This window comes from Paroedura picta, chromosome 14 (assembly GCF_049243985.1).
Source record: "Paroedura picta isolate Pp20150507F chromosome 14, Ppicta_v3.0, whole genome shotgun sequence".
In the NCBI taxonomy this organism is placed as follows: domain Eukaryota; kingdom Metazoa; phylum Chordata; class Lepidosauria; order Squamata; family Gekkonidae; genus Paroedura; species Paroedura picta.
The window spans coordinates 39,433,414-39,458,612 of NC_135382.1; the positions used below are offsets into that span (position 1 = coordinate 39,433,414).

The following is a 25,199-nucleotide window of genomic DNA, read 5'->3' on the forward strand; positions in this document are numbered from 1 at the left end:
ACTACAATTCTTGCTGCTGCTGGCAGGGGCTCATGGGAATTGTAGTCCATGGACATCTGGAAAGCCATAGTTTGGCCATTCCTGCCTTACAATAATACAGTTGTATTGGCCACAGTTCTGATCTCCTTACAAATACAACTTAGGATCATAGAATCCTAGAGTTGGAAGGGGCCTCCAGGGTCATCCAATCCAACCCCCTGCAGAATGCAGGAAAGGGTCACAAGAGCCAAGCTTAGACGCAATCCCTTCTGCCCACCCACTCACAATCTACCTAAGTTCACAGCATCAGCATTTCTGCCAGATGGTTATCCAAACTCTGCTTAAAAACTTCCAAAGAAGGACACCCCCCCCCCCCAAGGAAGCCTGGTCCACTGAGGAACCACTCTGTCAGATAACAGTTATCTGTATTTATAACTTCCATTTATATAGTGCTGTCCCCCCAAACAGCACTATTTATATAGTGCTGTTTGGGGGAGCATTTTTATTGATACTGCTTTGTTTGTGAACCGCCGCGAACCAGTTTCTGGGAGCGGTGGTATAAAAATGCAATGATAAATGAAAAAATTAAAAAATGAAAAGCATTGCTCTTCAAGAATGTTCTGAATATCTCAGGATGCTTCACTTTTGTACACGTTGGTTCCAATCCAGGGGTTCAGCCTCCGTCACCCAGCAAGGATCTATGGCCTCAGACCACAAGCCACACTTGCTAGAGGTAGTTGTGATCCATAAACATGTTGAAGAAGCCGTTTCCTATCGAGTCCTGAGCCATTTCTCAGCCTGCGCATGGCATGAGCTGCTGGGTAGCCAAAGCCCACCTGGTTGCTTCCCCTCTCAACGGCTGCGGGTTCCTTCTTGTTCCCACCTGCTCTTTTCATAAGGCCTGCCCAGCCTAATATCACAGTTATAGATCAAGAATGTATTTATAGACCCAAACTCTGCAAGGAACACCATTGGCTGTTGCCATGGGAACTGGGGTTCTAAAAGTATTCAAAGGGTTTGTTCGGGGAGGTTTTGAGCTGACATATGGGCTTCAAAAGCAGTCATCTGTTCTAGGAGCGCTGATCTGGGTTCAAGAGGCTGCCTGTCGGAGTGTCTCCTCTGCTGGACAGCTGTTGGCAAAAAGCCCAATGGCCGTTGTGTAGGATTCGCACATGTTCTCCAAGGTGGGCCTTCTTTGGCTAGTATTCCTGAAGCATAGAACGCAGCTGCTACAGCCAGTCTAAAGAGCCGCACTGGCAGGATTTCATTTGCACCAAGCAACATTTGCTGATTCTCAAGTGCGGCTGCAGCAGGAGGAAAATTTTGCAAAGAGTTGTTGGAGCTCCCCGCCCAGCTCTGCATCCCCCATGCTCTCCTCCGCCTCTCCTTCCTTCTCATCCTCTGCACATCCCTTTGGGGTCCAGACAAATAAGAGAGGGAACGTGGACCATGCACTGAGCAAAAAGAAACCGAAAGGTCCGTGTAAAACCCGGAAACCCAACTTGATAATGCAAAACATACAATGTGTTATTTTTAACAATGTGGGTTTTTCTTTTACAATAACATATTAAAGAACAACACAGCTAATACATACGTAAGCATGGTTCTAACCATGCCAATGTGCCAGTGAGAATATACACAACAGTTAATACGGTCACGACAATCCAGAGAAGGATAACGAATGTCAACAAAGTTTGCCAGCCAAGCGCAAAGGGTGGCTGTTTTATCTTCTCCAAACAAAGCAGGGGTTCCAGATTCATGCCCAATGCCCGTTTTGCCCCATCAGGCTTCTTCAGGGGGCAGGCCAGGACTGTAATAACTCTGTATGGGTCAAGAAAGGCTTCTAATGCAGTGACCACTAATAAATCTTGAAGAGCATGATCAGCTTTAACATGTTTTAATGATACTATTATTTATTCGCCGTGGTTTTAATGTTGCAGACCTCTGCAAGACCCTTTGGGTGAGTGGTGGCTTAAAAAAATCTAATCAATAAAACGTCTTGCAACTCCCTGGCCCCCAAGGGAAGGGCAAAGAGAGGCAGCTTAGAAGTTTGGTTCCAGTGTGTGTGTGGGGGGGGGGGGTCTCCTGAGAATGAAACTAGGAAAGCACATCTCTCTCCCTCTCTCCTGCCAAGGAGCTCTAGAGAGCTGGCCCCTGGATGACACCTCCGCAAGGGCCTGCTCCTCAGCAGATCTCGCATCCAGAGGGGCTGCTAGGCCCTGGCAGGCGACAGGACATCCTTGCTGTAGCCGTCCCCGTGTGGAAGGAGAGAAGGAATGGCAATGCCCAGAGCCAAGTCAGGTGAGGACGACGCCATTTGCACACAAGACACAAGCTGTGTCCCTGCGGTGCCCAAACCGGAAACAGGCTGCCGAGGCAGCCCCTCTCTCCAGCTGCTGTCCCCTGACATTCTTGGGAGGCTGGCCAGCTGGGCTCAAAACGTCTGCTTGGGAGTTGTGGCTGTGAGATTGCGGAGGAGAAAACAGAAGCGCTGCAGGGAGTCCTGCAGGAGGCTGTGGCACACTTGCAGTGGCGGCCTTCTTCCATCAGAGGGAGCCAGGGGTCTGTGCTTGCAAACGGAACCCTCTTGAGGGCTCCGTTGGCGCCACCTGCCGAAGGACCTCTGAGATCTGGGACTGCCGCGGCTAGATTCTTGAGCTCCTGGACAGCACCAGGCAGAGGGGCCGTGAGTCTGCTTTAGGGAGGAGCTACTGCCTCTTTGGGATCTCCTCTGCGGTGGAGTGGGCCTGCTTTGCATGATCCTGACCTCTCTCCAGTTAGGAAGAGCTCCTTTAGCAGGTTTGGGGAGGACCTTTCTCCCTTGCATACCTTGCAGAGCAGCTGTTCGGCTGTGATCCGCAGTTCTTCTGATTCAGTAAAAGCGGCTTCATACATGGCTGGCTAACCGAAAGACTGTGGCTCAGTGGAAGCGTGCAGAAGGGACTGGGGTTCCATGCTCGGTGTCTCCAGTTAAAGGATCTCACACTGAAGGTGTTGGGGAAGACCCTTTTCTCCACCTGAAAACCACAGGAAGCCGCTCAAATTGCCAGGCTAGCTGAACTAGTGGACTCCGTAGGTAGATGAAGATGGGTAGCTGTGTTGGCCTGTCCGTAGCAGTAGAAAAGAGTGTTTGGCATCTGAAATCATGCCACTGTCCCATATATAGGACAGATGGACCCACATTCTAGCTGGGAAGAAGTGAGCGATGGCTCATGAAAGCTCCTCCCCTACCACAAATCCGGTTAGTCTTTCAGGTGCTCCTGGGCTCTTGCTCTTTTCTACCGCAAGACAAGAAACACGGAGAGCTCTGCAAAACGGCTGGGATGGACAAAGGCGGTGGGGAATCTGGGCTGCCAGAACATACTGTACATTAATTAACAAATCTGGGATTTAGCCAGAGAAATAGCCCAGCATCTGGCAGACAGGGCAGGCCGTTGGCAGCAGGCTTCTGTTTGTTATGTCGAAGCTAACTTCGGTCATGTCAGCTTCCGGGTTGATCTAGCCCAGCAGTGTCTTCCTCTGCTGGGAGAATTCCAGGTCCTGGGGAACTGAGCTGCATGTCTCCCAAGCTCTCCCACCAATCCGTGGGTCCTTCCTCACACGTCTGATGTTTCCATCTCTTGAGGTCCTGGGGTTCCTTAGCGGTGTCCTGCAGCTTCTTTCAAGGAACACTTGGTGGGAACTGTAGTTTGGTGAGGATGCTAAGAATTCTCTGCTGGGGAGTCCTCATTCTCTCATGGGACAATTCCCAGGAGTCTTTGGCCAGCCAATGCTGTTTCTCTCTTCCCTTGAACATGTTCATAGTTCCACACCCAGACTCACAATTCTTCAAATTGCCTTACGCTCTGCTCCCATGATCTGGTAGTTAATGCACGTTGACATTCCCCCACGCCTTTTGGCACTTTATGTTATTCAGTAACCTACAGCTGAACTTGGGAATTATCTTAGGGTTACCAACCTCCAGGTAGGGCCTGGAGAGCTCCTGGAATTTCATCTGACCTCCAGTTGGCAAGATCAGCTCACCTGGAGAAAACGGCTGCTCTCAATCAATCAATCAATCATTCAATCAATATTTATTTACGGTCATTCAGACCAAAATTACGGCTGCTCTCTAGGTGGTGTTCACTATAGTTATGATATCCGCCCTCCCCTGACTTCACCCCTAAAACCTCCTGGAGGTTCCCTACCCAGAATTGGCAACCCTAACAATTGTCTCCTTTAGAGGGTACTGCATTTGGAAGTGATGCAGGGAAAGTATTAAGCCGCTGGCAGTCAAACTGAAATGGTTAAAGGTTTTCTATCCCTCTGCTCAGGCGTCAACCAAAAAGGAAGCTCCCGTCAAGCTAGAAAAAATTGGTCAGCGTTGGATGCGTTGCTGGCTCTTCAAGATAATTCATGCAATGACTGTGTTTGGGTGTGAAAACCGGACAACGATGAAAGCCGACAAGAAGAATGCCAAAAAGACAAATCAGCTGGGTGTTGATCAAATCGAGCCTGAACGCTCCCTAGCAGAGAAAGTGACTGCATTGAGGCTATCGTGATTTAGGGAGGCCCATCCCAGGCGGGGCCCAGGGACCCCCTGGAATTATAGCTCGTCTCCAGAATAAATAGATTCCCTTGGAGAAAATGGCTCCCTTGGAGGGTAGACCCCACGGCATCATACTCCCCTGAGGCCCCTCCCTGCTCCAAATCCTGCCCAGTCCTGGCTCCACCCCCAAAGTCCCCAGGTATTTCCACTCCAGGTATTTCCTGGCAACCCTATCATATTTTGGTCGCAGGATGAGAAGAGAAGAAAACCATGCTAGGAAAAGGCAGAGGCCGCTGGAAAAGAGGAAGATGCAAGGTGAGCGGGACAGACTCCATCCAGGAAGCCCCGAGAGCTCTCCACTTGCGAGACCAGAGCCAGGCTGTGAGCAAGAGGCTTTTGGGATGACTCCTTGGCTCATCACAAGCCCGAAGCAACTTAAGGGCACATACCACAAACACCTTGCTGGAGTCCAATTTTGGACCAGGCTTGGGAAGAGCAGGAAATGGCCAGCCCCCCCTCCCATGGGGGGAAGGGGGGCTCTGAACATCTATGAAACGGGCTGATTCTCACTGGCGGCCTGTCGTCATGTCCGTAATCTCCTTCAGGTCAAGAAAAGTCAGGGCCTGGGTTAGCCGGAAAGAGAAAGACCTGCACGTGTTGGCTCTAATTCCATTTGGCTAAGAGCTTTAGTGAGAGCCAGGAAATGGTTTATACGTCCCGCTGAAGAACGCACGGCCTCTGTGCGATTGGCACCGGGAGAAGAGACGGGGGGCGTGTGTGCTGGGGCGTGGACAGGGGCGTGGAGAGGGGCGGAGCATCGGCCAAGGCCCTTCGCTGGCCACCGACCGCATCCCATTTCCTTGGTTCGTACAAAGTGTGTCTGTTGATCCTGCCAATTACTGCAAATCTGATCTTCCTTAGCTGGATAAAAATAGAGCCAGTTTCCACAAAGAAATCAAGCAGCTCAAGTCCAGCAGTCAAGTGGCGGGGGGGGGGGGGAGAGAGCTGATCCAGATCAGAGAAAGCAAAATGGAGATCTCGGCAGGGAACGCTGACCATCCGTGTGTCTGCTGCTGATTGCACCACGGGGCAGAGCGAGTCTGACTCCTTAGGAAGGCCACCAAGTCAAATGCGGGTGGGGATGCCAGCCTCCAGGCCTGGGGAGGCCTGGAACCGCGGCTCATCTCCAGACGAGTACAGAGAGCAATTTCCCCTGGAGGAAAGGGATGCTTTGGGGGCTGAACTTTGTGGCATCGTACCCCACTGAGGTCCCTGTCCTTCCCAGCCTCCATTCCCAAATCCTCCTGCCAAGGGTACCTAGCGATGCTAAAGGGTCTGGGGAGCATGGGGAGAAGACGGGGGGGGGGGCAGCCACAATGTGGTCATGCTAGGGAAGAAGTGCCCATGTGCACATCCTTTTCGGACAAGAAATGTTTTAAGCATCTCTTGATCAGACCAGCTTTCCGTTTGAAGCAGACCACCGGAGAGAAGAATCTGTGCATTTATGAGAGGCTGATATTTTAAGTGGATTATCTTGTCTAAGCAGATTTCATAATGCCTTTATGGGGGGGGGGAATTACATGGCCGCAAACTATTTGCTATGGATTGTCGAAGGCTTTCCCAGCCAGAGTCATTTGCCAGTTGTGGGAGTTCTGGGCTCCGTCAGCCTGTGAGGTTTTGCCAGAACTGTGGCTGGCATCTTCAGAGGCAGGACACGGCAAGAGCGGAATCTCTCTGTGCCCAAGTGCGATATTCCCATCTTGCCCTGTCCTACCTCTGGAGATGCCAATACCAGGAACCAACACACCCAGGCCCCGGCCACACAGCCTGGAAAACCCACCCGCGCTTCTACTTGCTAGGCTTTGCTTACTGCTGGGGAGGGCCCACACTTCACCCGCTTGGCCACACCCATGTCAGGGCCAATCTCCCTGGAGCAAGGTAGGGTTGTCAGCTCTGGGTTGAGACAAACCTGGAGACTTTTGGAGTCTGTAGAGGGCAGGGGTTTGGGAAGGGAGAGATTTCAGTGGGTTCTAATGCCATACAAGTCCACCCTCCAAGGAGCCGTTTTCTCCAGAGGAATGGATCCCTGTTGCCTGGAGAGGAGCTGCAATTCCAGGGGATCTCCAGGCCCCACCTGGAGGCTGGTATCCCTAGACCAAGATCACCCATGGTGCAACCATGACAAAGCGGGGATTTGAACCTGGGTCTCCCAGATCCTCGTCAAAATTCCAGCCATTACATCACTACATCATCCATATGGGACTGCATGGCTCATAATCCACCCGCGGTCAGCCCACCAGTACATTTTTGGGGATGGAAGGGAGCCATCCGTATCCTGCCAGGCCATGGCCTGGGGCTGGTAGACGACCTTTGGTTGCATGAGTCAGATGTTGTGACCGCCTCCGGAAAGGGGTGAGCCCACCTTGCCATTTGAGAGCTCCCAGCCTTCACTCTCAGACCACTGGCACTCCCCAAAACACCGACCCCTTCATCGGTTGCACAGTGACCAGATGGTTCCATGACCGATGGGATGGAGAAGGGAAGCTGCACCTTCTGCTAGCAGCATCTACGGATCAGGGCCATGATTCCAAGGGAAGGCCCTCTTCTGCCACGTGGGGCTGCACTGAAGTACTGAATGCAATCAGCATGGGGGAGACCAGAGCACCAGAGAGTCAAAGGGAAGCGGAAGAATGCAAGCTCATCACCTGCCATTGTGTACCTGTGCCCCGTCAGGCAGCTTGCTTTCTTGGAATAAGATTCCATCCAACTTGGGGGGGGGGGGGGATTTCCAAATCCAAAGGACTGGGCCATGAACCAGCAGGGGGCAGCTAATATCCCTTGGCTTGATGGGTGCCTTTGCGTCTTCAGCCACGTGCAAACCAACGGCCCCCAAGAAGAAACTCGGTTGAAATCCAGGGGGCTTTGAACCTCGTGAATGCCGGGAGGGTCGGGGCCTCATTCAGTTGCAGGCCGATTCTGCTTTTTTCACATCCCAAAGGGCTGAAACGGAGGGCAGGTTTGGGAACAGGCCAACTGGCTCCCCAGAGGCTTCTTCATTTCCACACCCAGAAAAGGAACCCGGAGTTGACCGAATTGCTTTTGGCCACCGACTGGTAAAGCACAGCGAGCAGAACCAGAGGCAGCGAACACAGGTCTGTTCGGCACCCTCTCTGTCCTCCTCTTCCAAACGGAGGCCCAGCTTACATGTCCTCACTGCTCCGTGTCTTCTGCAGGTAGGAAGTCCTTCGGTGACCCTCAGCCGAAGAATCTCTTGAGAGCTGCACCTTCCTCTTTCTCTCTCTGTTCCCAGGCTCCCCCTTCCTTCTTGTTGCTTTTCAGAGCAACAGCTAAAATAGATGTGTCTAAAAAGGCGTGGACCTGTCACAAGTGTTTGGTGAGTCATTCCCACACTGCTGATAGGTCACTGAGGCAGCAGGAAGCAGGGGAGGGGAAGAGCTGAGAATCCCAGCAGAGGTAGAATTTCACCCCAGGTACTCTCCCAAAGCGATGACAGAGCCAGGCTGGTGTTGGCTCTCTGCTCAGGTGCCCTCTGTGCCCTGCGTTCTTCGAGGGGTGGGTGTTTCCCATTCCTTCAGGCAGCGATGGAGTCTGGCGTCAGAGTTTGAGGGGAATAGGAGCCTTGGGGACCAGAAGCTTGCAGGATGCTTCTCAAGGGCATCTTGATGGACTTTCTACAGCCATTTGGGTGTCATCTGTTTTTTTCAGCCCTTTCCCTCCAGGCATTTTGAAAGCAGCCCCCCCTCTGACCCCCTTTGCCTTGGAAGCTCGCTGGGCAACCTTGGCCCATTCACACACACTCTCATCCTAGCCTACCTCACAGGGTTATTGTGAGGATAAGGCAGAGAAGGCAAGAATGATGTGATCCCCTTGGGAAGAAAAGAAGCGAAGTCAGGCACCATGCTGTCGTTCTCAGTCCATCTGCAGCCTGTGGCTCCGTCAAGGCCTTCCGCCATGCCTGGAGTAGAAGCAGAACTGGGGGGCAGGGGGGCACCTCAGAAAATCTGAGCTGTTTTTCTGTCTCCAAAATACAGAGAGTGGCTCCGGCCAAGGGAATACATTGTCTGTAGCTGGACAAGGCCTCTTGGGACACTCTTGGGACACGCTGGCGTTGCTTTGGGGAAGGAGTCTGCCGCTGCGGACGGAGCGGATCCCACTCTGGGCCCATTTTTTCATAAGGGAGGATCGAGGTTAGGGGCCACGTACACAAATGAGGGGGGGATCCCTTTGGGGGGATGAGTTGTCGCTCTGCAGCCCAGGCCATGTGTGCACCTATCACAGAGAACGCTGGCAGGGGCTCATGGGAATTGTAGTCCATGGACATCTGGAGGACCACAGGTTGACTCCCCCTGCCTTAGAAAACAGGAGGGCAGGCTGGGGAGGAGGAGACTCTGGGCTCCGGAAGAGGGACTCCCGTGGGGGTCTTGACCCTGGTCTTCCTTGGTGGGGGGGCTGGGGAGGGTGTCCCATCCAAATACTGACCTCTGACGAGTTCCAGCTAGCGTGGGCCCACTGGGTCAAGACAGGAGGCAAGAAGAGGTGGCTTCCTAGTGCCCACCCAGCCCTGGACTTCTAACCCTCTTGATTTATTCCGTCCGCATGCCACTCCTCCTGGGAAGGGGGCACCGGTTAAGGATAGAAATCATGCTCTGGATCATGCACCGGCAATGCAGCCGCACAAGCACAAGCACACGGAAGGGGCCTGATGATCCAAGGGGTGCAGGGCAGCCTGAGCCCCCCCCTCCCCCGCGCCTCCCCCGCGCCTCCCCCTCCCCAATTCCGCGGTGGGCCCCCTGCGGCCAGAGCCCTGGGCGGGCGGGGCTCGGGGCTGGCGTCTCCGCTCGGGGGCGGCTGTGCCTGGCGCAGTCCCTGCGCCTTTAAATCCGAGCCGCCCCGCCGGCCCCGTCCTCCCGAAGCAGCCCGAAGGGCGGGGAAGCCCCTCCCGGCCTGAAGCCGCCAGCCAGCCCCCAGCCCCCCCTCCCCCACCCCTGCTGCGCGCAGCAGCCCCGCGGAAAGCGCATCTTCGACGGCGGACGGCTGGACCCGCGGCGCGGGCGGGAGGTTGGCAAGGGGCGGGCGCCAGCGAGCGAGCTACCGCCCGGCTTGGGAGGGGGGGAGGAGGAGGAGGAAGAAGAGGAGGGGGGAGGAGGAGGAGGAGGAGGAGGGCGAGCCAGCCAGCCTGCCAGCCAGCCGCCGGCGCGCGTGTGTGCGAGCGAGCGAGCGAGCGAGCGAAGGCAGGAGGGAAGGCGGGCGGGCAGGCGGGCGAGCGGGGCGGAGGGCGGCCGAGGCAGACGCCGCATTGCTGCTGAGCCGGAGGGGCCCCCGCGCCACGGCCGCGCCTGCATTGGGGAGCGGAGGATCGGGCGCAGCGGCGCGGCTGGCGGGGGTGGGGTGGCCGCGCGGGGGGGCGGGAGAGGGCCCGGCCCCCCGCCCGCCTATGCCTCCCGCGGCCCCGCTCTAGCCCGCGCCCAGGCCCAGGCCCGCGCCCGGGCCCGGCGGCGGCGGCGGCGGCGGCCCCAGGAGCGGCGGAGGATGTGCGCGCGGCGGCGGGCGGCGGCGGCGGCGGCGCTGGGCGGGCCGGGGCTTTGGCGCAGGAGCTGAGCGGGCCGCTGCTCGCGGGGCTCGTGGTCGCCGTTGCCCCCCCCCCGTCCCTCCCCCCGCCCGTGCGCCCGCGCGGCCCCCCCGGTCCCCGCGCGGCGCGTTTCATGCATGTCCAGTGGGGGCAGGTTCCACTTTGACGATGGCGGCTCCTACTGCGGCGGCTGGGCGGAGGGCAAGGCGCACGGGCACGGGCTGTGCACGGGCCCGCAGGGGCAGGGCGAGTACGCGGGCTCGTGGAGCCACGGCTTCGAGGCGCTGGGCGTCTACACCTGGCCGTCGGGCAACACCTACCGCGGCACGTGGGCGCAGGGCAAGCGCCACGGCCTGGGCCTCGAGAGCAAGGGCAAGTGGCTCTACCGCGGCGAGTGGCTGCACGGCTTCAAGGGCCGCTACGGCGTGCGCGAGTGCGGCGCCCCCGGCGGACACGGCGCCAAGTACGAGGGCACCTGGACCAACGGCCTGCAGGACGGCTACGGCACCGAGACCTACGCCGACGGCGGTGAGTCGCCCCCCTCCTTTCAACCCCAGCGCCCCCTCCCTCTGGGGAAGGACCCCGTGGCCGGCAGGGCCCCCTCTTGACCCAGGGCAGTCTTCTGCGAGGAGGGGGGAAGGCCAGACCCAAGAGGCTCTCCTCCCCCAGCCCCACCGTCTGTCTCTGGCCAAGGACGGATTCCTCAAGAGATTCCACCACTTAATGCTGGGCAGGGAGCCCCAGAGGCAGGGAGGAATCCAGATGCCAGGTGGCTTCAGGTGTCCTTGGGGGGGGGTGAGGTTGGCCCTGTCCTGTTTGGGCAGAATAGCTGCAAGCCTAACGGGGCCCAGGAAGGCCGAGAGCGGAGGAAAGAGCGGCCCTCCTTCCTCCCCTGAGAGGCTGGATCCATCCATCTCCCCCTGTTCAGGGACTACTTCCGGAGGAGGGGCCAGGTCAACCTGCTGGGAATGTGGTTGTCAGGAGAGCAGCTCTCTGGGGTTGGGCGAAAGGGCTGCGTGGAGGTCACAGCCAGGGTCCCCGTCTCCCTCTGTCTCCCCCTGCGCTTCGGGAAAGAATGGACTCCTCATTTGTCTCAGTGATGCCTCGATTCGTGGGGGGAGAAGGAAGAGTACAAATCCTCACAAGTGCCACTTGGAGACCAAAGGTGGTGGTTTTGGTTCAGGGCGGGGGAGAGGAAAGAGATGTGTCGACACCTGAATGAGTGCATCTGCTTTTCTACTCTGTGTTGTGTTGATAAAGTTTGCTCTTAGATGGCTTGAAATTGAAAGGGCTTGAACTTAAAACCCCTGGGGGGTGGGGGGGGGGGTGTGTGTGGATTATTTCCACGTGTTTGCACTGGCTTTACCTCTTCCTCAGGGGACCTCCAGCTCTGGCTACGTGTTTCTCCATAGCAACAAGGCGAAAAACAGGCCCCCAAAGTTTCTGAAAACCAGTATCCTTAGGATGGATGCCCCATAGGATGCTAGGCCTTTCTATACCTTTCGATGGGGATAAAGGTGATCAGTGAGTGCAGAGCGCAAGTCCCTAAAGCAGGGGTAGTCAAACTGCGGCCCTCCAGATGTCCATGGACTACAATTCCCATGAGCCCCTGCCAGCATTCGCTGGCAGGGGCTCCTGGGAATTGTAGTCCATGGACATCTGGAGGGCCGCAGTTTGACTACCCCTGCCCTAAAGGAATCTGGGTGGGGAGGAAAATGCCCCGCTTTTGGAGAAGCCAAGAATCATCCTGATGTTGAACTAGAAAGCCGCCAGCCTGGTCAAGCCACTCTGAGGCCCAAGGAGGCTGGAAACAGAACTCCTGGCATGAAAGCAGAAACCCTTACAGAAGGAAGAGGCTACTGGGGTGACTACAGCAAGCCCATCTTGAGGAGGAGGTGTTGGTGGGGAAACACCAGCTTCATCCAGTCCCAGTGGTTTGCTCCGGGGTGGTTGATGCAGAGGCAAAAGGAAGCATGCCAAATAATCCCAGTCGTAGCTCTCAGGGAAGGGCCTGGTGCGTCTTGTTTGCGTGTGAGGTTCGCCTTGGGATAACTTCCGGTGAACTGCGGGAGGAAGAGGAGGAGGAGGCCTTGTGGTGTTTGCATTCAGCCTGGAGGAGCGAAATTGGCTGCATCAGAGTGTGCTGAGGGTGCCTGATGATCAGCTGTGGCGAACTGCGACCCTGTGTTTGGGGTGTGTGTGTGTGTCTTTATGCTGTTCCGTCGTGCTAAGAAGCAACGAGTTCCATTTCCTATGAAAAAGAGGCAGCTTTCGGGGAAGTGAAGCTTAAGCATCTCTTTAATCCATGCTGCTTTATTAGTCTTATCCTGTTCTGGGACGTTAGAATTATTCGCTACCATGCGGCATTTTTCAAATCCCAGAGAAACCTCTTGTCAGAAGATCGGATGATGCAAACAGGCTTAGGGAAGAAAAAGGCGTAAAGGATATTGCTTATTTGTTCGTTTTCTTTCATTTGCACTGTGCCCTCCTCCTGACTGGGGATCCAGAGCGGCTTACATCATTCTGGTCTCCTCTGTTTTTTCCTCACAACAACCCTGTGGGGAGGTCATTCTGAGAGTGTGACGTGACCCAAGGTCACCCAGCACGCTTCCGTAACATGAATGTAGATTCGAACCCGGGTTTCCCAGATGCCGACACTCTTAACCATGACACCCCACTGCTTGTCTATGAACTTAGGGTCTAGAGATCAAGAAATTGGCAAGGAGGCCGTCCCAGTAGCAAGGCTCTGCCGTCGTTTGCAACTGGCCCTTCTCTAAAATGCTGCTGTGTTGTGCATTTGAGCTTGACTTGGGCATAAGGGACCCAGACAGCTCCGCTTTCACCAGCTGCTTGCCGCCTCCCACTCAAACACACATTCTTCTTGCTCTCCACCCCCACCCCCCCACCCCACATCACATGCAATGTGCTCACGTCTGTTGCATTGATAGATTGTCCTCCATTTGCAGGTTGCAGGTTTTTGCAGCTCCCACACGGGCAACTCCTTTTGTTGAGGACCATGAACACCTTCAAACATGCTCACACACACATAAAATGCTCACATGCCCACACACAGATGCTCCCACCTCCACACTGGCTTCATGTTTCAGACATGCGCATATATATATACATACACATACAGACCCTATATCGTATAATTATTTCTTATGGACGCAGACATGCACAAGGAGAGGAGCGAGAGTCAACTCCATGCACAGAAACATTGTGCATGCAGATAATCACAGACAGAGGTGCTCACTCCAGAATCACCCCCAATTCCCTCCCCTAAAACTCACCCAGATATGTGCAGGCTATTTGCAGCTCTGTGCGTTTGCATCTTGTACAGACCCAGTGACACATTATGTGTTGTTCTACTGACCCTCCTGGAGAGCTGTGATGGGCATTCCTTGGGTCCCTACACCTCTGGTAGGACAGCCACTATCCTGAAAACGCCCTGAAACACCAGGAAGATGCTAACATTTGCATTCCCCGGTCATAAACCGCTCTAGAAGTGAAAGCAAAGGATAGTAGAGTCATGAGATTAGAAGGGAGAGGGGATGAGAAGGAAGGGGGAGTGAGCGCTCCGTTGGAGTTCCTGGGTTGGCAGTCTTACACAACACAAGACTGCCTCGAAGCACTGCTTGCATCCAAGCAATCTCTGTTTTAGAGTCTTTATATTTGGAAATTCAAGCAGAGCAAACCGAACAATACCAAAAAGGCATCCTGGAAGTAACCGGGCGGTACAGTGGTGACTCTGTCAGGCTGATGTTAGCAACTCCAAATTAGCCCTGCCAATCCTCAAGAATGTTATGATGTTGTTGTTGTCTTTAAAAAAAAAAACTCCTCTAAGATATATTTCTAGAAATTTAATCTCAAAAGAGCACACTTGCTGCTGTTTGGCCCCGTTCTCCCAACTTCCAGGCTGTGCCGCCGTGTCCGAGGTGGTTAACAATTCCAAATGTGCTCAGTAAAGACCCGTTTAAAGCCAACACATGCCCCCAAAAGACACCTCCTAAAAATGATGACAAAACAGAATTGAAATGTGCACAAAGCATAAAAACAGCCATTGACACATCGGTGAGGGAGGAGGGATGATTGAGGGGCTGTCTTGCGAAATGGGGACCTCTTTGGGTGCTGCGAAGACCCCTGTATTTCCCCTCCCCGCCCTCTAACCAGCTCTCCTCTTTCAGGACCATGGAGAGCAGCAAGGCTCCCCTATTGACCTGACTAGAAGGAGGCCCAGTTGACTCCTGCCTTCTGCCTCTGGAGGCTCCCTCTGCAATGCTGTTCCTTGAAGGGCATCTCTCAGTGGCAGAAATGCAGAGGCATAGGTGAGCGGTCAGAAGCTCCTTAAGATGCAACTTAACTGCCTCTTGTCCTGGCCCCAGGAGATCCCTCACTTCCCCCAAAGAAGGGCAGCTTTATAAGACAGCATTAAAAGGGGAATTAGGCATATTTGTGATGGAAAGGTCTAGCAGTGGCTTCTAGCCATGGCAACTGAGGAAAACTCCACATTCAGAGGTGAATCCCAGAGCCAGGAGGCAAATCAAGGGAAAGCCTTGGCCTCTTCGTCCTGTTACAGGCCAACCAGAGGAACAGGCTGGTCACTGTGTGAGACAGGCTGCTGGGATAGGTAGACCACTGGTCTGATCCAGCAGGGTCCTTCTGATGTTCTTATGAAGGCTTTGGCCTCTGTCCTGTTGGTGACCCTCCTGAGGAACTGGCTGGCCCCTGTGTGAGATCGGAGGCTGGGCTAGAGGGACCTTCCCTGGTCTGACCCAGCAGGGCTCTTTGTTGTTGTTATGGCCAGCACTGGGGCAAGCATCAGCCAATGAATGGAGGCTGTTGAGCGGCACACTTTGGTGAACCGCAAGCAGAGCTCTCCCCAAGGAGGGATCCAGATGGCTGTTCATATGTCACAAGGCTGACTGGGGCAATGGGGGGGGGAAGCAGGGCCCCACTTGGGGGGCCATGAGCTGAACTGCACGGTGATGTGCATCAGGATCGCGCCGCCCGTGTTCCAAATGGAGCTCATCAAATGCATATTGCAATTTGCCAGTGATCCATAGCCGGTCTCTGATGGTCCACCCCACCTGGATGGTAGGCAGCAGTTGTCTTGAACAGGCTAAGAGTTGAAGGGCCCTGGTGCACTATGTTGTGTCTTAACTCTATCTGTGGTGCCAGATCTCTGAAGGCACAGGCAAGGAATCCCTAGCAATGACCAGAGCGCCAAAAGTTTAGATAAGAACCAGTTTTCAAGCTGCCTTGAGTGTGCCCCACATGGCCTAGCTGGAAGGGCTGAAATCTGGTCTCTCAATGCGCCCCAAACCCCACCAAGAATTTGTGCGTTCCTGCACCTTTGGCAAGTTGTCTGGGAATGTACGTAGGGTCATAAAGAAACTGGCTTGCTTTTCGTTGCTTTTCTCCCCTCCACACATTCCACAGGCAAATTTTGCTAGGCCTGATTGTCAGAAGATTCTTGCACACAAAGGAGAATTTTAGCCGCAGCTTTTACAGACTTCTGCAGGCAACATTTCATGTTCTTTCCCTCCTCCTCCTCCTCCTCCTCCTCCTCCTCCCTCCTTCCCAGTTTTGTAGGCAGGAATCCCCAAATAGAAGACCTAGACTGAGAAGTATTTGCCTTGATTTGCATTTGGACCATTTCTTCTGCATCCAGGGCTTAAGTCTGAACATAATTTGGAATTTTCCCAAGCAAGATGGTCAGATGCTCAGAAACTCATTGGCTAGGCAGATAGGTAGCAGCTCTTGAGGGTCTCCATCAGAGAAAGGACTTTCCCATCACTCCCTGCCTGAGGAAGCTGCCTGCTCCAAGCTGGGAAATTCCTGGCGTCTGGGGTAGAGCCTAGAGAGGCTTTGGGGAGGGAAGGTGGCTCAGCAGAGAATGACGCCACTCTAAGGCAGGGGTAGTCAACCTGTGGTCCTCCAGATGTTCATGGACTACAATTCCCATGAGCCCCTGCCAGCAAATGCTGGCAGGGGCTCATGGGAATTGTAGTCCATGAACATCTGGAGGACCACAGGTTGACCACCCCTGCTCTAAGGGACCTCAGTGGGGCACAGCCCCATCGGGTCCACCCTCCAAAATAGCCACTTTCTGATCTTGGTAGTCTGGTGATGAGTTGTAATTCTGGGAGACGTCCAGGTTGGCATCTATAATCACCGCACAGAGAGACAGATGGAGGCCTTCCGGAGGATGACCTCAGTTTCCAGGCAGGTCTAAGGAGGAGACGATGATTGGGAAGACTCTCTGGTTCCCGATCTTTAGGGCTGTTAAGATCCTTCCTGGGAGGCTGTTTTCGGCAAGCTGTCCGTAGTGAATACAAGATCTTTCCCCCGAGGGTGCTGCAGGCTTGCGTCTCGTGTCTGCCTGCTTCCCGTTCAGGATGAGAACGCAGCCGCTCAGGAACCCGCTGATGAGTTTTGTGAATGTTTCACTTGAGCTGTTTACAGTCCACCTGGGCCTGAACTGAGTGCATGAACCAGGGAGTGCCCACAACCTGTTGGGCCTGAGAGTTTGCAAAGAGAGAGAATGAGGCAGGAACTACTGAATTTCGTGCAGGAAGTAAATAAAACAGAACAAGCCAGCAAGTATTTTCAGACACGTTTGTTGTTCTGCCCATGGAAGTGGCACAATTCCAGCGCTCTGATAAATGGCAACAGTTAGATAAAAATGGGGGGGGGGGGAGAGGATGAAGAACATCGGTTATGAGCCGAGGTTCCTGTCTGTCTTCGGCTCTGACGGCTTGGGAAGGCTGTTCTCAGCCTACCATGCAGGGCTGTTTGTAGGAGAGAGGGATAAAAGGGACCTTGATTGGGTGGAAAGGCAGCACTGAGACATTTCTAGGGAATCCGTAGAATAAGGCCTGGCTCCCACGGCAAGCCCCCTTAGATGAAAACAGACTGCGGCAGGCTGGCGTTGTTAGACGCTCTTGGGCTTGGCTGTGAGCTGCATCCGGGTGCTCGGGCGGGGCTGGACGGAGCGCCAGCGACCGGCGGCCTCAGGGACACGGCGCTCCTGGGATGCCTTTGTGGCGCTTCTTCTGCTCTCCAAGCAACCTGCGTGGATATCGCCATAGATACTGCTCCCTGTGCCTCGGCTGCTATTGAATCGCTCTGCCTCGGTCGCCCACGTGCTGGCATTTGCAGAGAGACTTCAGTGCTTTTCTGCCCACCCCTCGCCCCTTTGATTGATGGAGAAGATCCCTGTGGGGAAAGATCCAAAAACCTGGCCCCTGCCCGAGGTGGGAAAGGCAGCCCCAAGGATCCGGCCCAGGCTAGCCGGCCTGCGGAGTGTCCCACAACAGATGCTGCTGGCCCAGAATTCTCTCGAGACAGAGGAAAGAGACCCCTCCACGTCTCTGCTGCTATACTTTGCAGATTCCATCATGGGGCATTTGGGGGGGGGCAAGGGGGCTGGCACAACCATATATGGTCACATTACCCGATTTAACAACATTTTATATATAAACATTAATTCTCTCCCAGGCATTCAGGAAACCCTTCCAGGGCCAGGAGGGAACCCCAGGGCTTCACAAAACCCTGGTTGAGAAAGCCTGGGGTCACCGGAGCCCTCCCAATCCTGGAAGCTAAGCGGGGTTGGCCCTGGGATGGGAGACCAGCCGGGGAGATCCTGCAGCAGAAGGCAACGGCCAGCTGCTCCTCGCTTGCCTTGACAGCGTCTTCTTGGGGTCGCCAGGAGTTGGCTGCAAGTTGACAGCAGGATGTCCCTGGCTGCTGTTTCTCAGCTTGGCTTCGGTGTTTTCTGAAGATGGGTTTTTATTGCTTATGCTTTCCACCATGATGGATGCTTGTGCATTTGGTCACTAAAAAGAAGTAAAGAATCGGTGTAGGGCACCGAGGTGTCCCCCCTTCCGCCACTCATTCGCTTTTCTGTGTCCTCCTAAGAACGGTCGCGGACGATGGAGGGCCAGAGCCAGTTCTGTCCACTGACCCCTACCAGCTGTGGGCCTTCTTCTCCAGGGAAGGGCAGCTCCTGCTGGGTTGTGGTGGGGTGTCCAGAGGGGCGCACTCGAGAAAGGAAGGAAACAGAGCTGGACACAAAGCCCTGTTTCCAGCCCAAAGTCCAGTTTAATGTTGTGCACAAAGTAGTCGGTCTGAACACGGCCCCAAGAAGAGGGTTTTATACTCCGCTTTTCTCTACTGTAACAAGTCTGAAAATGACTGAAGAAAACCGGGCAGCTGCAGCCACGGAAGGAGCCAGGAGCAGCATCTCACAAGCAGGAATGGGACAGCAGCTCAGAGCTTTGGCCTTCTGCCCCTGTAGTCGTTGTGCCGAAGCAAAATTGTGCTAGCTTCTCCTCTAGGAAAATGCGTGCAAACAAGGCCCTTCTTTCCTGGGGTCCCCTCTCAAGGCCAGGCCCAAGTGCCTCACAAACAAACTAAGCAACTGCGAGAAAGACGTCCTTTTGTGTGTAGCTTGCTGACAAAGGCCAACCTGGGGGGGGGGGGCATTAGCTCAGGCTGCCTCATCCCGCCCTTCCTCCAGAGCACCATACATTATTCTCCCCTCCTTGAGTGGCCCTGTGAGGTAGGCTGGGTGAGGTAGGCAGAATGCCAGGCATGCTTAGCGGATTTCAGCAGCATTTGCTTCTGATTTCGGTGTGGTGCTTCCTCAGAAATTTCGCAGCGAGGCTCTGTTGCTGCAATGCCTTCTCTCCGTCTCTAGCATGTCCCTTGCACGAGAGGAGGTGGTCGGTTGCTCCGTGATTTCCAAGAGGCCCTATTGGACAGTGCCTGTGATGTCAGGAGTGATGCGTCAGAGTTGATTTTGGAAACCTGGGCTCTTTTGCTGCTTAGACCTCCTGGGCCACACAGGCTTCTCTTGGTAAGGAAAAAAGGAAACAATGAAGGTTGCCAGACAAGCGCAGTCTGCGGACGGACTCCGGTGACACCTTTCAGAGCCTTTGAATTTGGACCCAGCCGTGCTCTGGAGTCGCCCGCTAGCTCCTGGCAAGGTGCTGCTTTGACCTGTTCCGGGCCAGAGAGGCTCCTGAGCGCCCACTTTGCCTGGGAGCAGATCTCGCCGTCCGGGTCGTCCGTTGGGGGCCAATGCAGCAGATGGCCAGCCTCGCCGTTCAAAAATCGAAATCCAGGTCGAAGCTCTGGCGCAGTGTGCGCTTCCCTTTCCCCACGCAGCAGCAGCAGCAGTCAAGCCAGGCACCTCCCACCTCCTTGGTCGCGTGGTGTCCCTCCCTCGCGCCTCCCCTCCCTTGCTCCCGAGCAGCTGCTCTTTCAGGTTTCATGAGTCAGTCTCCCATCTTCCGCAAAGGCTTCCAGAGATCTTTATTAGCGCGGGGAGAAATACTCACCAGCATCCATTTGACAGTCCACCTTTGTCACAGCCGCTTCTTCCTGCTCTGGTTGTAATTATCTTTTGACACCCCTCCCCGTTTCGCTGTTACTCATTTTCAGCCGAGGAGGGTCCTGCCCCTCAGCCGTCCTGGCCCTGATGCAAGGCTTGTGCTAAGCTGCTTGTTGCTTAACCAGGCAGGCTCTGCTTCTGGAGGAGGGTTGCCAGCCTCCAGGTGGGGCCTGGAGATCTCCTGGCATCACAACAGGACTCCAGGCGACAGAGATCAGCTCCTCTGGAGCAAATGGCAACTCTGGAGGGAGGGATTCCCTGCCCCTGCACTCCGCCGAGCACCCTCCCCTCCCCCAGACCTGCCCTCTGCAGACCTGACCCCCAAAATCTCCGGAATTTTTTCAAAGTTGGGAAGGAATTCAGAACTGTGTGTGGGGGGGGGAGAAGGGAGCCACAAAAAAAACCCCTCCCCGTGTTCTTTTAAGTGCAGCCAAAGCAATACTCACCTAAAATTAATTAACCAAAACTTCAAATGGGTGGTGGTGGAGAGAACCAAATTCTCCCCAAAGGGATTGCAGTTGTTCAAACAGATGTTCTCCTATACAAAGATTTGCTTGCAAAATTATCAGTTACGGGCACAAGATTTAATCAGAATGCAGAATTTTTTTCTTTAGCTGTACCATAACAATGCAGCAAGTGTCATCCCGTCCCCCCATCCCCCCAGTTCTCTGTGGCTGAATTATGGAGCTGTTAGCAACAGGATGGGGACAGGGAAGCCTTGGTGGCCCCAGGGCCCATGATGGGCCCCATAATCAATGCCACATGCAGCCCGAGATCTCTAGGATGACAGGCGGTAGAGATCGGTTCCCCTGGAGAGTGTGGCTGTTTGGGAAGGGAGATTCATGGGGATTGTAGTCCGTGGACATCTGGAGGGCCGCAGTTTGACGACCCCTGGTTTAAACTCATGTGAATTGCCTGCAACCGAAGGAGGAGGTTAACACATTAATCGCGTCCCCTTCACCTTCCTTAGGGCCAGCCAACTGGATTCTTAACCCTAGTCTGCTTGACATGTATGAAATAATTTTGCTAGCTCCCCATCAGGTCATTTGGTCCCCCCCCCCCACTTAAATGCTTCCAATTCGGGGAACATGTCATGGGCTTGAGTCTGTGGCCTGCTTCTTGCATGTTTCTGTGGTGGTTGCAGGGTTCATTGCACGGCCCACAATGTCTCTGCAGCTTGGGTTGTCAGTCTCCCGGTGGGACCTGGAGACTACAAAAGCTAGGGATAAAAGTAAATATGGAAAATGAGAAAATTTATTATTAGAGCTCAAAAATATTTAAAAACCATAAAAGAATACCTTGCCCATTGGGCACACATAAAATATTTCCGTGGGTACACCACAAATGGCAACAAGTTCAGGCATGGGGTAAGAAAGTCTGGATCCTCAGATCTGATTCACTTGAGTTTTTAATCTTGGGAGGGGGGTGGGTTGTATTGGTGATGCTTCTGGGTGTGAAAACTGGAACTTGGGTTTCTGAAGTCATTTTTGCAGTGGCCTGATGCATTTTATTGCAAGATTCATAGCACCTTTAAGACCCACAAAGATTTATTCAAGGCATGAGCTTTCGGGTGCTTGCACTCGAAAGCTCACGCCTTGAATAAATTTTTGTGGGTCTTAAAGGTGCCACTATGGACTCTGATTTTATTGCAAGAGTTTAGTATGTTGTAAAGCACCTGTGTGGGGCCTTTGTTTGGTTGAAAAGCAATGCCCAATTAACTGACTAGCAGGACAGAAGGGAAGCACCCCAGAGCCCCATGCCAGCCTCTCAGAGGGAAAAAGCGGAAGAGAAATATAATTAATTAAGTCTGCCCCGTTTAATTTTGGCAGCTTAATAAACTCAACCGCCCTCTTCTGGGGCGGCGTGGAACTGCAATGCAGTGTTTCTGCTTTCCAGCAATTGGCATCCGGCAGAACCCGCCCAGGACTGCTCTCATGCAGCATTTGTGGTAGGAGACGATTTGTCTGACGCTGTTGAAAGCAAAGCACAGAAGCACAAAAACCCTTAGCTTCTTTGAGCAGCGGGAAGGTGGAAACGTACTTTCTAGCAATTTCAGTTCCTCCCCCCTGTTTGTAAAAGGCGGCAAAGTCCAAGAGGACTGAGGTTTTCCAAAAGCGAGCCCAGGGCCACGGCGGAGGCGTGGGCCCTTTCATGTGCCTGGAGTCATCCTGCCGTAGCCAGTTTGCTAACCGTTCTGTCTTTTCCTGGCTCTTTGCTCTCAGGGACGTACCAGGGCCAGTGGCTTGGTGGGATGCGCCAGGGGTACGGCGTTCGGCAGAGCGTGCCGTACGGAATGGCTGCCGTCATCCGGTCACCCCTAAGGACCTCCATCAACTCTCTGCGCAGCGAGCACACCAATGGCACGGCCCTGCACCCCGACTCTTCCCCCGCCGTGGCCGGAAGCCCGGCTGTTTCCCGCGGCGGATTCGTCCTGATGGCTCACAGCGACGCCGAGATCCTCAAGAACAAGAAGAAGGGCCTTTTCCGCCGGTCCCTGCTGAGCGGGCTCAAGCTGCGCAAGTCGGAATCCAAGAGCTCGCTGGCCAGCCAGCGGAGCAAGCAGAGCTCCTTCCGCAGCGAGGCCGGCCTGAGCACGGTCAGCTCCACAGCCAGCGACATCAACTCCACCGTCAGCCTGGGGGAAGGGGAAGCCGAGCTGTCCGTCCTCGAGGACGACGTTGACGCCACCACCACGGAGATCTACCTGGGCGAGTGGAAGAGCGACAAGCGGTCGGGCTTCGGGATCAGCCAGCGCTCGGACGGGCTCAAGTACGAGGGGGAGTGGGCCGGCAACAAGCGCCACGGCTACGGCTGCATGACCTTCCCGGACGGCACCAAGGAGGAGGGGAAGTACAAGCAGAACGTGCTGGTCAGCGGGAAGAGGAAGAACCTCATCCCGCTGCGGGCCAGCAAGATCCGGGAGAAGGTGGACCGGGCCGTCGAGGCTGCCGAGCACGCGGCCACCATCGCCAAGCAGAAGGCCGAGATCGCGGCTTCCAGGTAAGGCTGCGCTCGCTTGCCCCTTGGCGTCCCCGGGGCCAGAGGGGAGGTGGCCAAGGGGTTGGGGAGCTTTTTTTTTTAATTGCTGGATAACTCCAGCCTTTGTTTTATTTAAGAGAGAATAATAGAAATAAGAAAGAACAAAAGATTACAGTTCCATAACAAGTCAGTTCACCCTGCTAACATATTTACGGCTTACAAATACCTTTCCCTTCCTCTCCCCACCACAGACGCCCCATGAGGCAGTTGGGACTGGGAGAGCTCTCGGAGAACTGTGACTGGCCCAAGGGTGCCCAGCTGGCTGCATGGGGAGGTGTGGAGAGGATCACACCCTGTTCTCCAGATTAGAGGCTGCTGTTCTTTAACTCCCACACCACGCTGGCTCTCACAGAACAAATAATTGGGGTGCTTGACATCAAGGACAGATTTGAGTCGCTGCAGATGCCGGGCACAGAAAGAACTGAGAGGCCGCAGATGGAAGGTCAGACTGAATCGTCCCTCCCAGGCTGTGGCCTGCCTTCAGAAGGTTCCATTCCCTGGTTCGATCCCCGGCAGCCTCTCCAGTTCAAAGGACCAGTCGGGTGGTGATGGGAAACGATCCCCCCAGTTTTCAAGACAAGTTCTTGGTCCCTGGCCCAAATGCTGGCCTGCCTTCTGGGCTCAGTTCCCTTCTGCCAGAGACTAAAGGCTTCCCCGACCCGCAGCTTCTTGGGCGTTGTGGGAGACGTGCAGCCCATTTTGACCAGACGTGGGCTTTCTGTGAAACAGCGTTGTCCCTGAGTAATGCTGAGTGCCCAAGGGAAAGACCCAGTTTTGCTCTGGAAGTTTAATTATGCTGAGATTCCGGGTATAATTAAATTTTTCACCCTAAAGGAGCATTTGTCCTGCAGCGACGTAATCCGTTCCTGAGCACTTTCCTTCCTCCCTTCGTTTGTACTTCCGTTCTTCCGTTCTTTTGAAATCCTTTCCTTTGGGTTTTCCTTTGTACTTTCGTTCTCTAATTCTTCCATCCCTCCATAGTTTTCATACTGTTGTCCTTTCACTTTCCCATTCTTTCGTTCTTTCCTTCCTTTCTTCTTTAATGCTTTCGTTCCTTCATACTTCTTTCTCTTGCTCCTTTGTACTTCCGTTCTTCCTTTCCTTCTTCCTCTCCCTCCTTCCCAGCGCTCTGAGCTTCCTCTCAGATGTGAAAGGCCCCCTTGCTATCCTTAAGTGTCCTTAAGTTCCCAGGAATCAAGTCCGGTTTGGAAAGGAGGAGGAAGTGTGAAGGTGAAGGTGTTCGGGAGAGAAACGGAGCTCTGAGGAGAGTGAATGCCAGCAAAAGACACGCTCCCCTAGTCTTTTGAATAGAGAGAGCGAAGGGAGAAGGAAGAGGCTCATGGGGCAAACAGAAGGGACTGTTCCTTTAATCTGCCTCGGCTCCAGCGGGCGCCTTGGCCATTGTAGAATTCCCTGGCTGGTTCTTTTATGTCTTTCTTGTTTGGGGAAAAAAGAGGAAGGGGGGAGAATGGAGAGATGCCTCGGGGGCATGCGCCACGGATGAGCAGCTCAAATCTAGATAATGTGCTGTCCTAGGGGCTTTCCGCCTGATCATTCAGAGCATGGCCCAAGCGCCTTTTAGCCATGGCACAGAACTCGCTCCAGAGAGAACTTTCTACAAGGGGGGCACCGTGGGAGCCCAGCCCACCTCCCTGTCCTCAGTGGGCACTCCGTGGCAGAACCACAGTCTGGTTGGCTGCTCACCGCAGCAGTTCAGGACCTAACAAATCAGTCTTGAGTCCCCAGACTGCTTGACACTCTGAACTTTTTGCATTTCTAAAGCGGAGCTACTGCCCTCCACTCTGCGCTTAGGAGCCTCACCCCAAGGCGCTGAAGACCGGGGGAGCGGGAAGGTCACCCAAAATGGAGCAAGCCATGACATGCCCTTGATGTGGTGGGGGGTGGGGGGATGTTTGCCATTGATGATCACATAAACTGTGTCCTGTGCGATAGATTCAGGAGGGCAGCTCTTTTGGCTGAAGCAGCAGAACCAAGTTTGAGAACCTTCAAGTCCAAGAAAGTTTTATTCTGGGTGTGAGTTTTTGTGTGCAAGCGTCCTTCCTTCCCCCCCGTCATCCTTGCTGACTTTAGAGGCTTCACCATCCAGAGAAGGGGCAGGGGAGCATTCTCATCCCACTGTGAAAAGGAGGGGGGTGGAGCGCCCTTCTCCTGGATTCACTTTGGCCAGCCAGGCTCCGTTTGGGGCCCTGCACCAGGAAGGGCCCCCGGGGTGCTTTCAGGCGAACCAGGTCAGGGCTAAACCGGATTGCGGAGAGGTCCACCCAAGCGTGAAAGTTCATCACGGAGAAGCAGCAGCCAGCCGTGTCCCGCCCTGACCTATTTTAAATAGCACTGGGAGAGCGCCGATTAACGCAGGCAGTGCGGCGAGTGGGGAGGAGGGCACCCATTCATAATTCATGCGCCTCCTTGGTTTGTGAATGAGGCACAAGGAGGCCCTGGGATTGGGGCACACGCCCATCGCCGAGAGCTGCGTAACTGAGGCATGTTTGGAGCCAGAGCTGTGGACAGCAAAAGTTCACAAAGCCACTGAGCATGTGTAGAGTGCCTTTTGCCAGGTTTTCAGGTTGGTGAGGGCGGTTTAGAAGGCTGGCTTGTGTTCCAGCATCCCTAACTGGTTTGCGAATGGCCACAGGGAGGGCCAA

At 54.5% G+C, this 25,199-nt stretch overlaps 1 protein-coding gene across 2 annotated transcripts in view; it reads left to right on the plus strand.

The window, feature by feature from the left end:
• The first annotated feature begins 9,707 nt into the window (after positions 1-9,707).
• The window catches only part of JPH3 (junctophilin 3), a 38,731-nt gene continuing 23,239 nt past the window's right edge, over positions 9,708-25,199 (plus strand). Inside the window, exons 1-2 of one of the 2 annotated variants that reach the window (XM_077310205.1) lie at positions 9,708-10,625; positions 21,720-22,497. In XM_077310205.1, coding sequence (XP_077166320.1) covers positions 10,235-10,625; positions 21,720-22,497 — 1,169 coding nt within the window. In that variant the 5' untranslated portion in view covers positions 9,708-10,234. The remainder of the gene's footprint in view (positions 10,626-21,719; positions 22,498-25,199) is intronic. The other variant, XM_077310206.1, reaches the window with a different exon arrangement.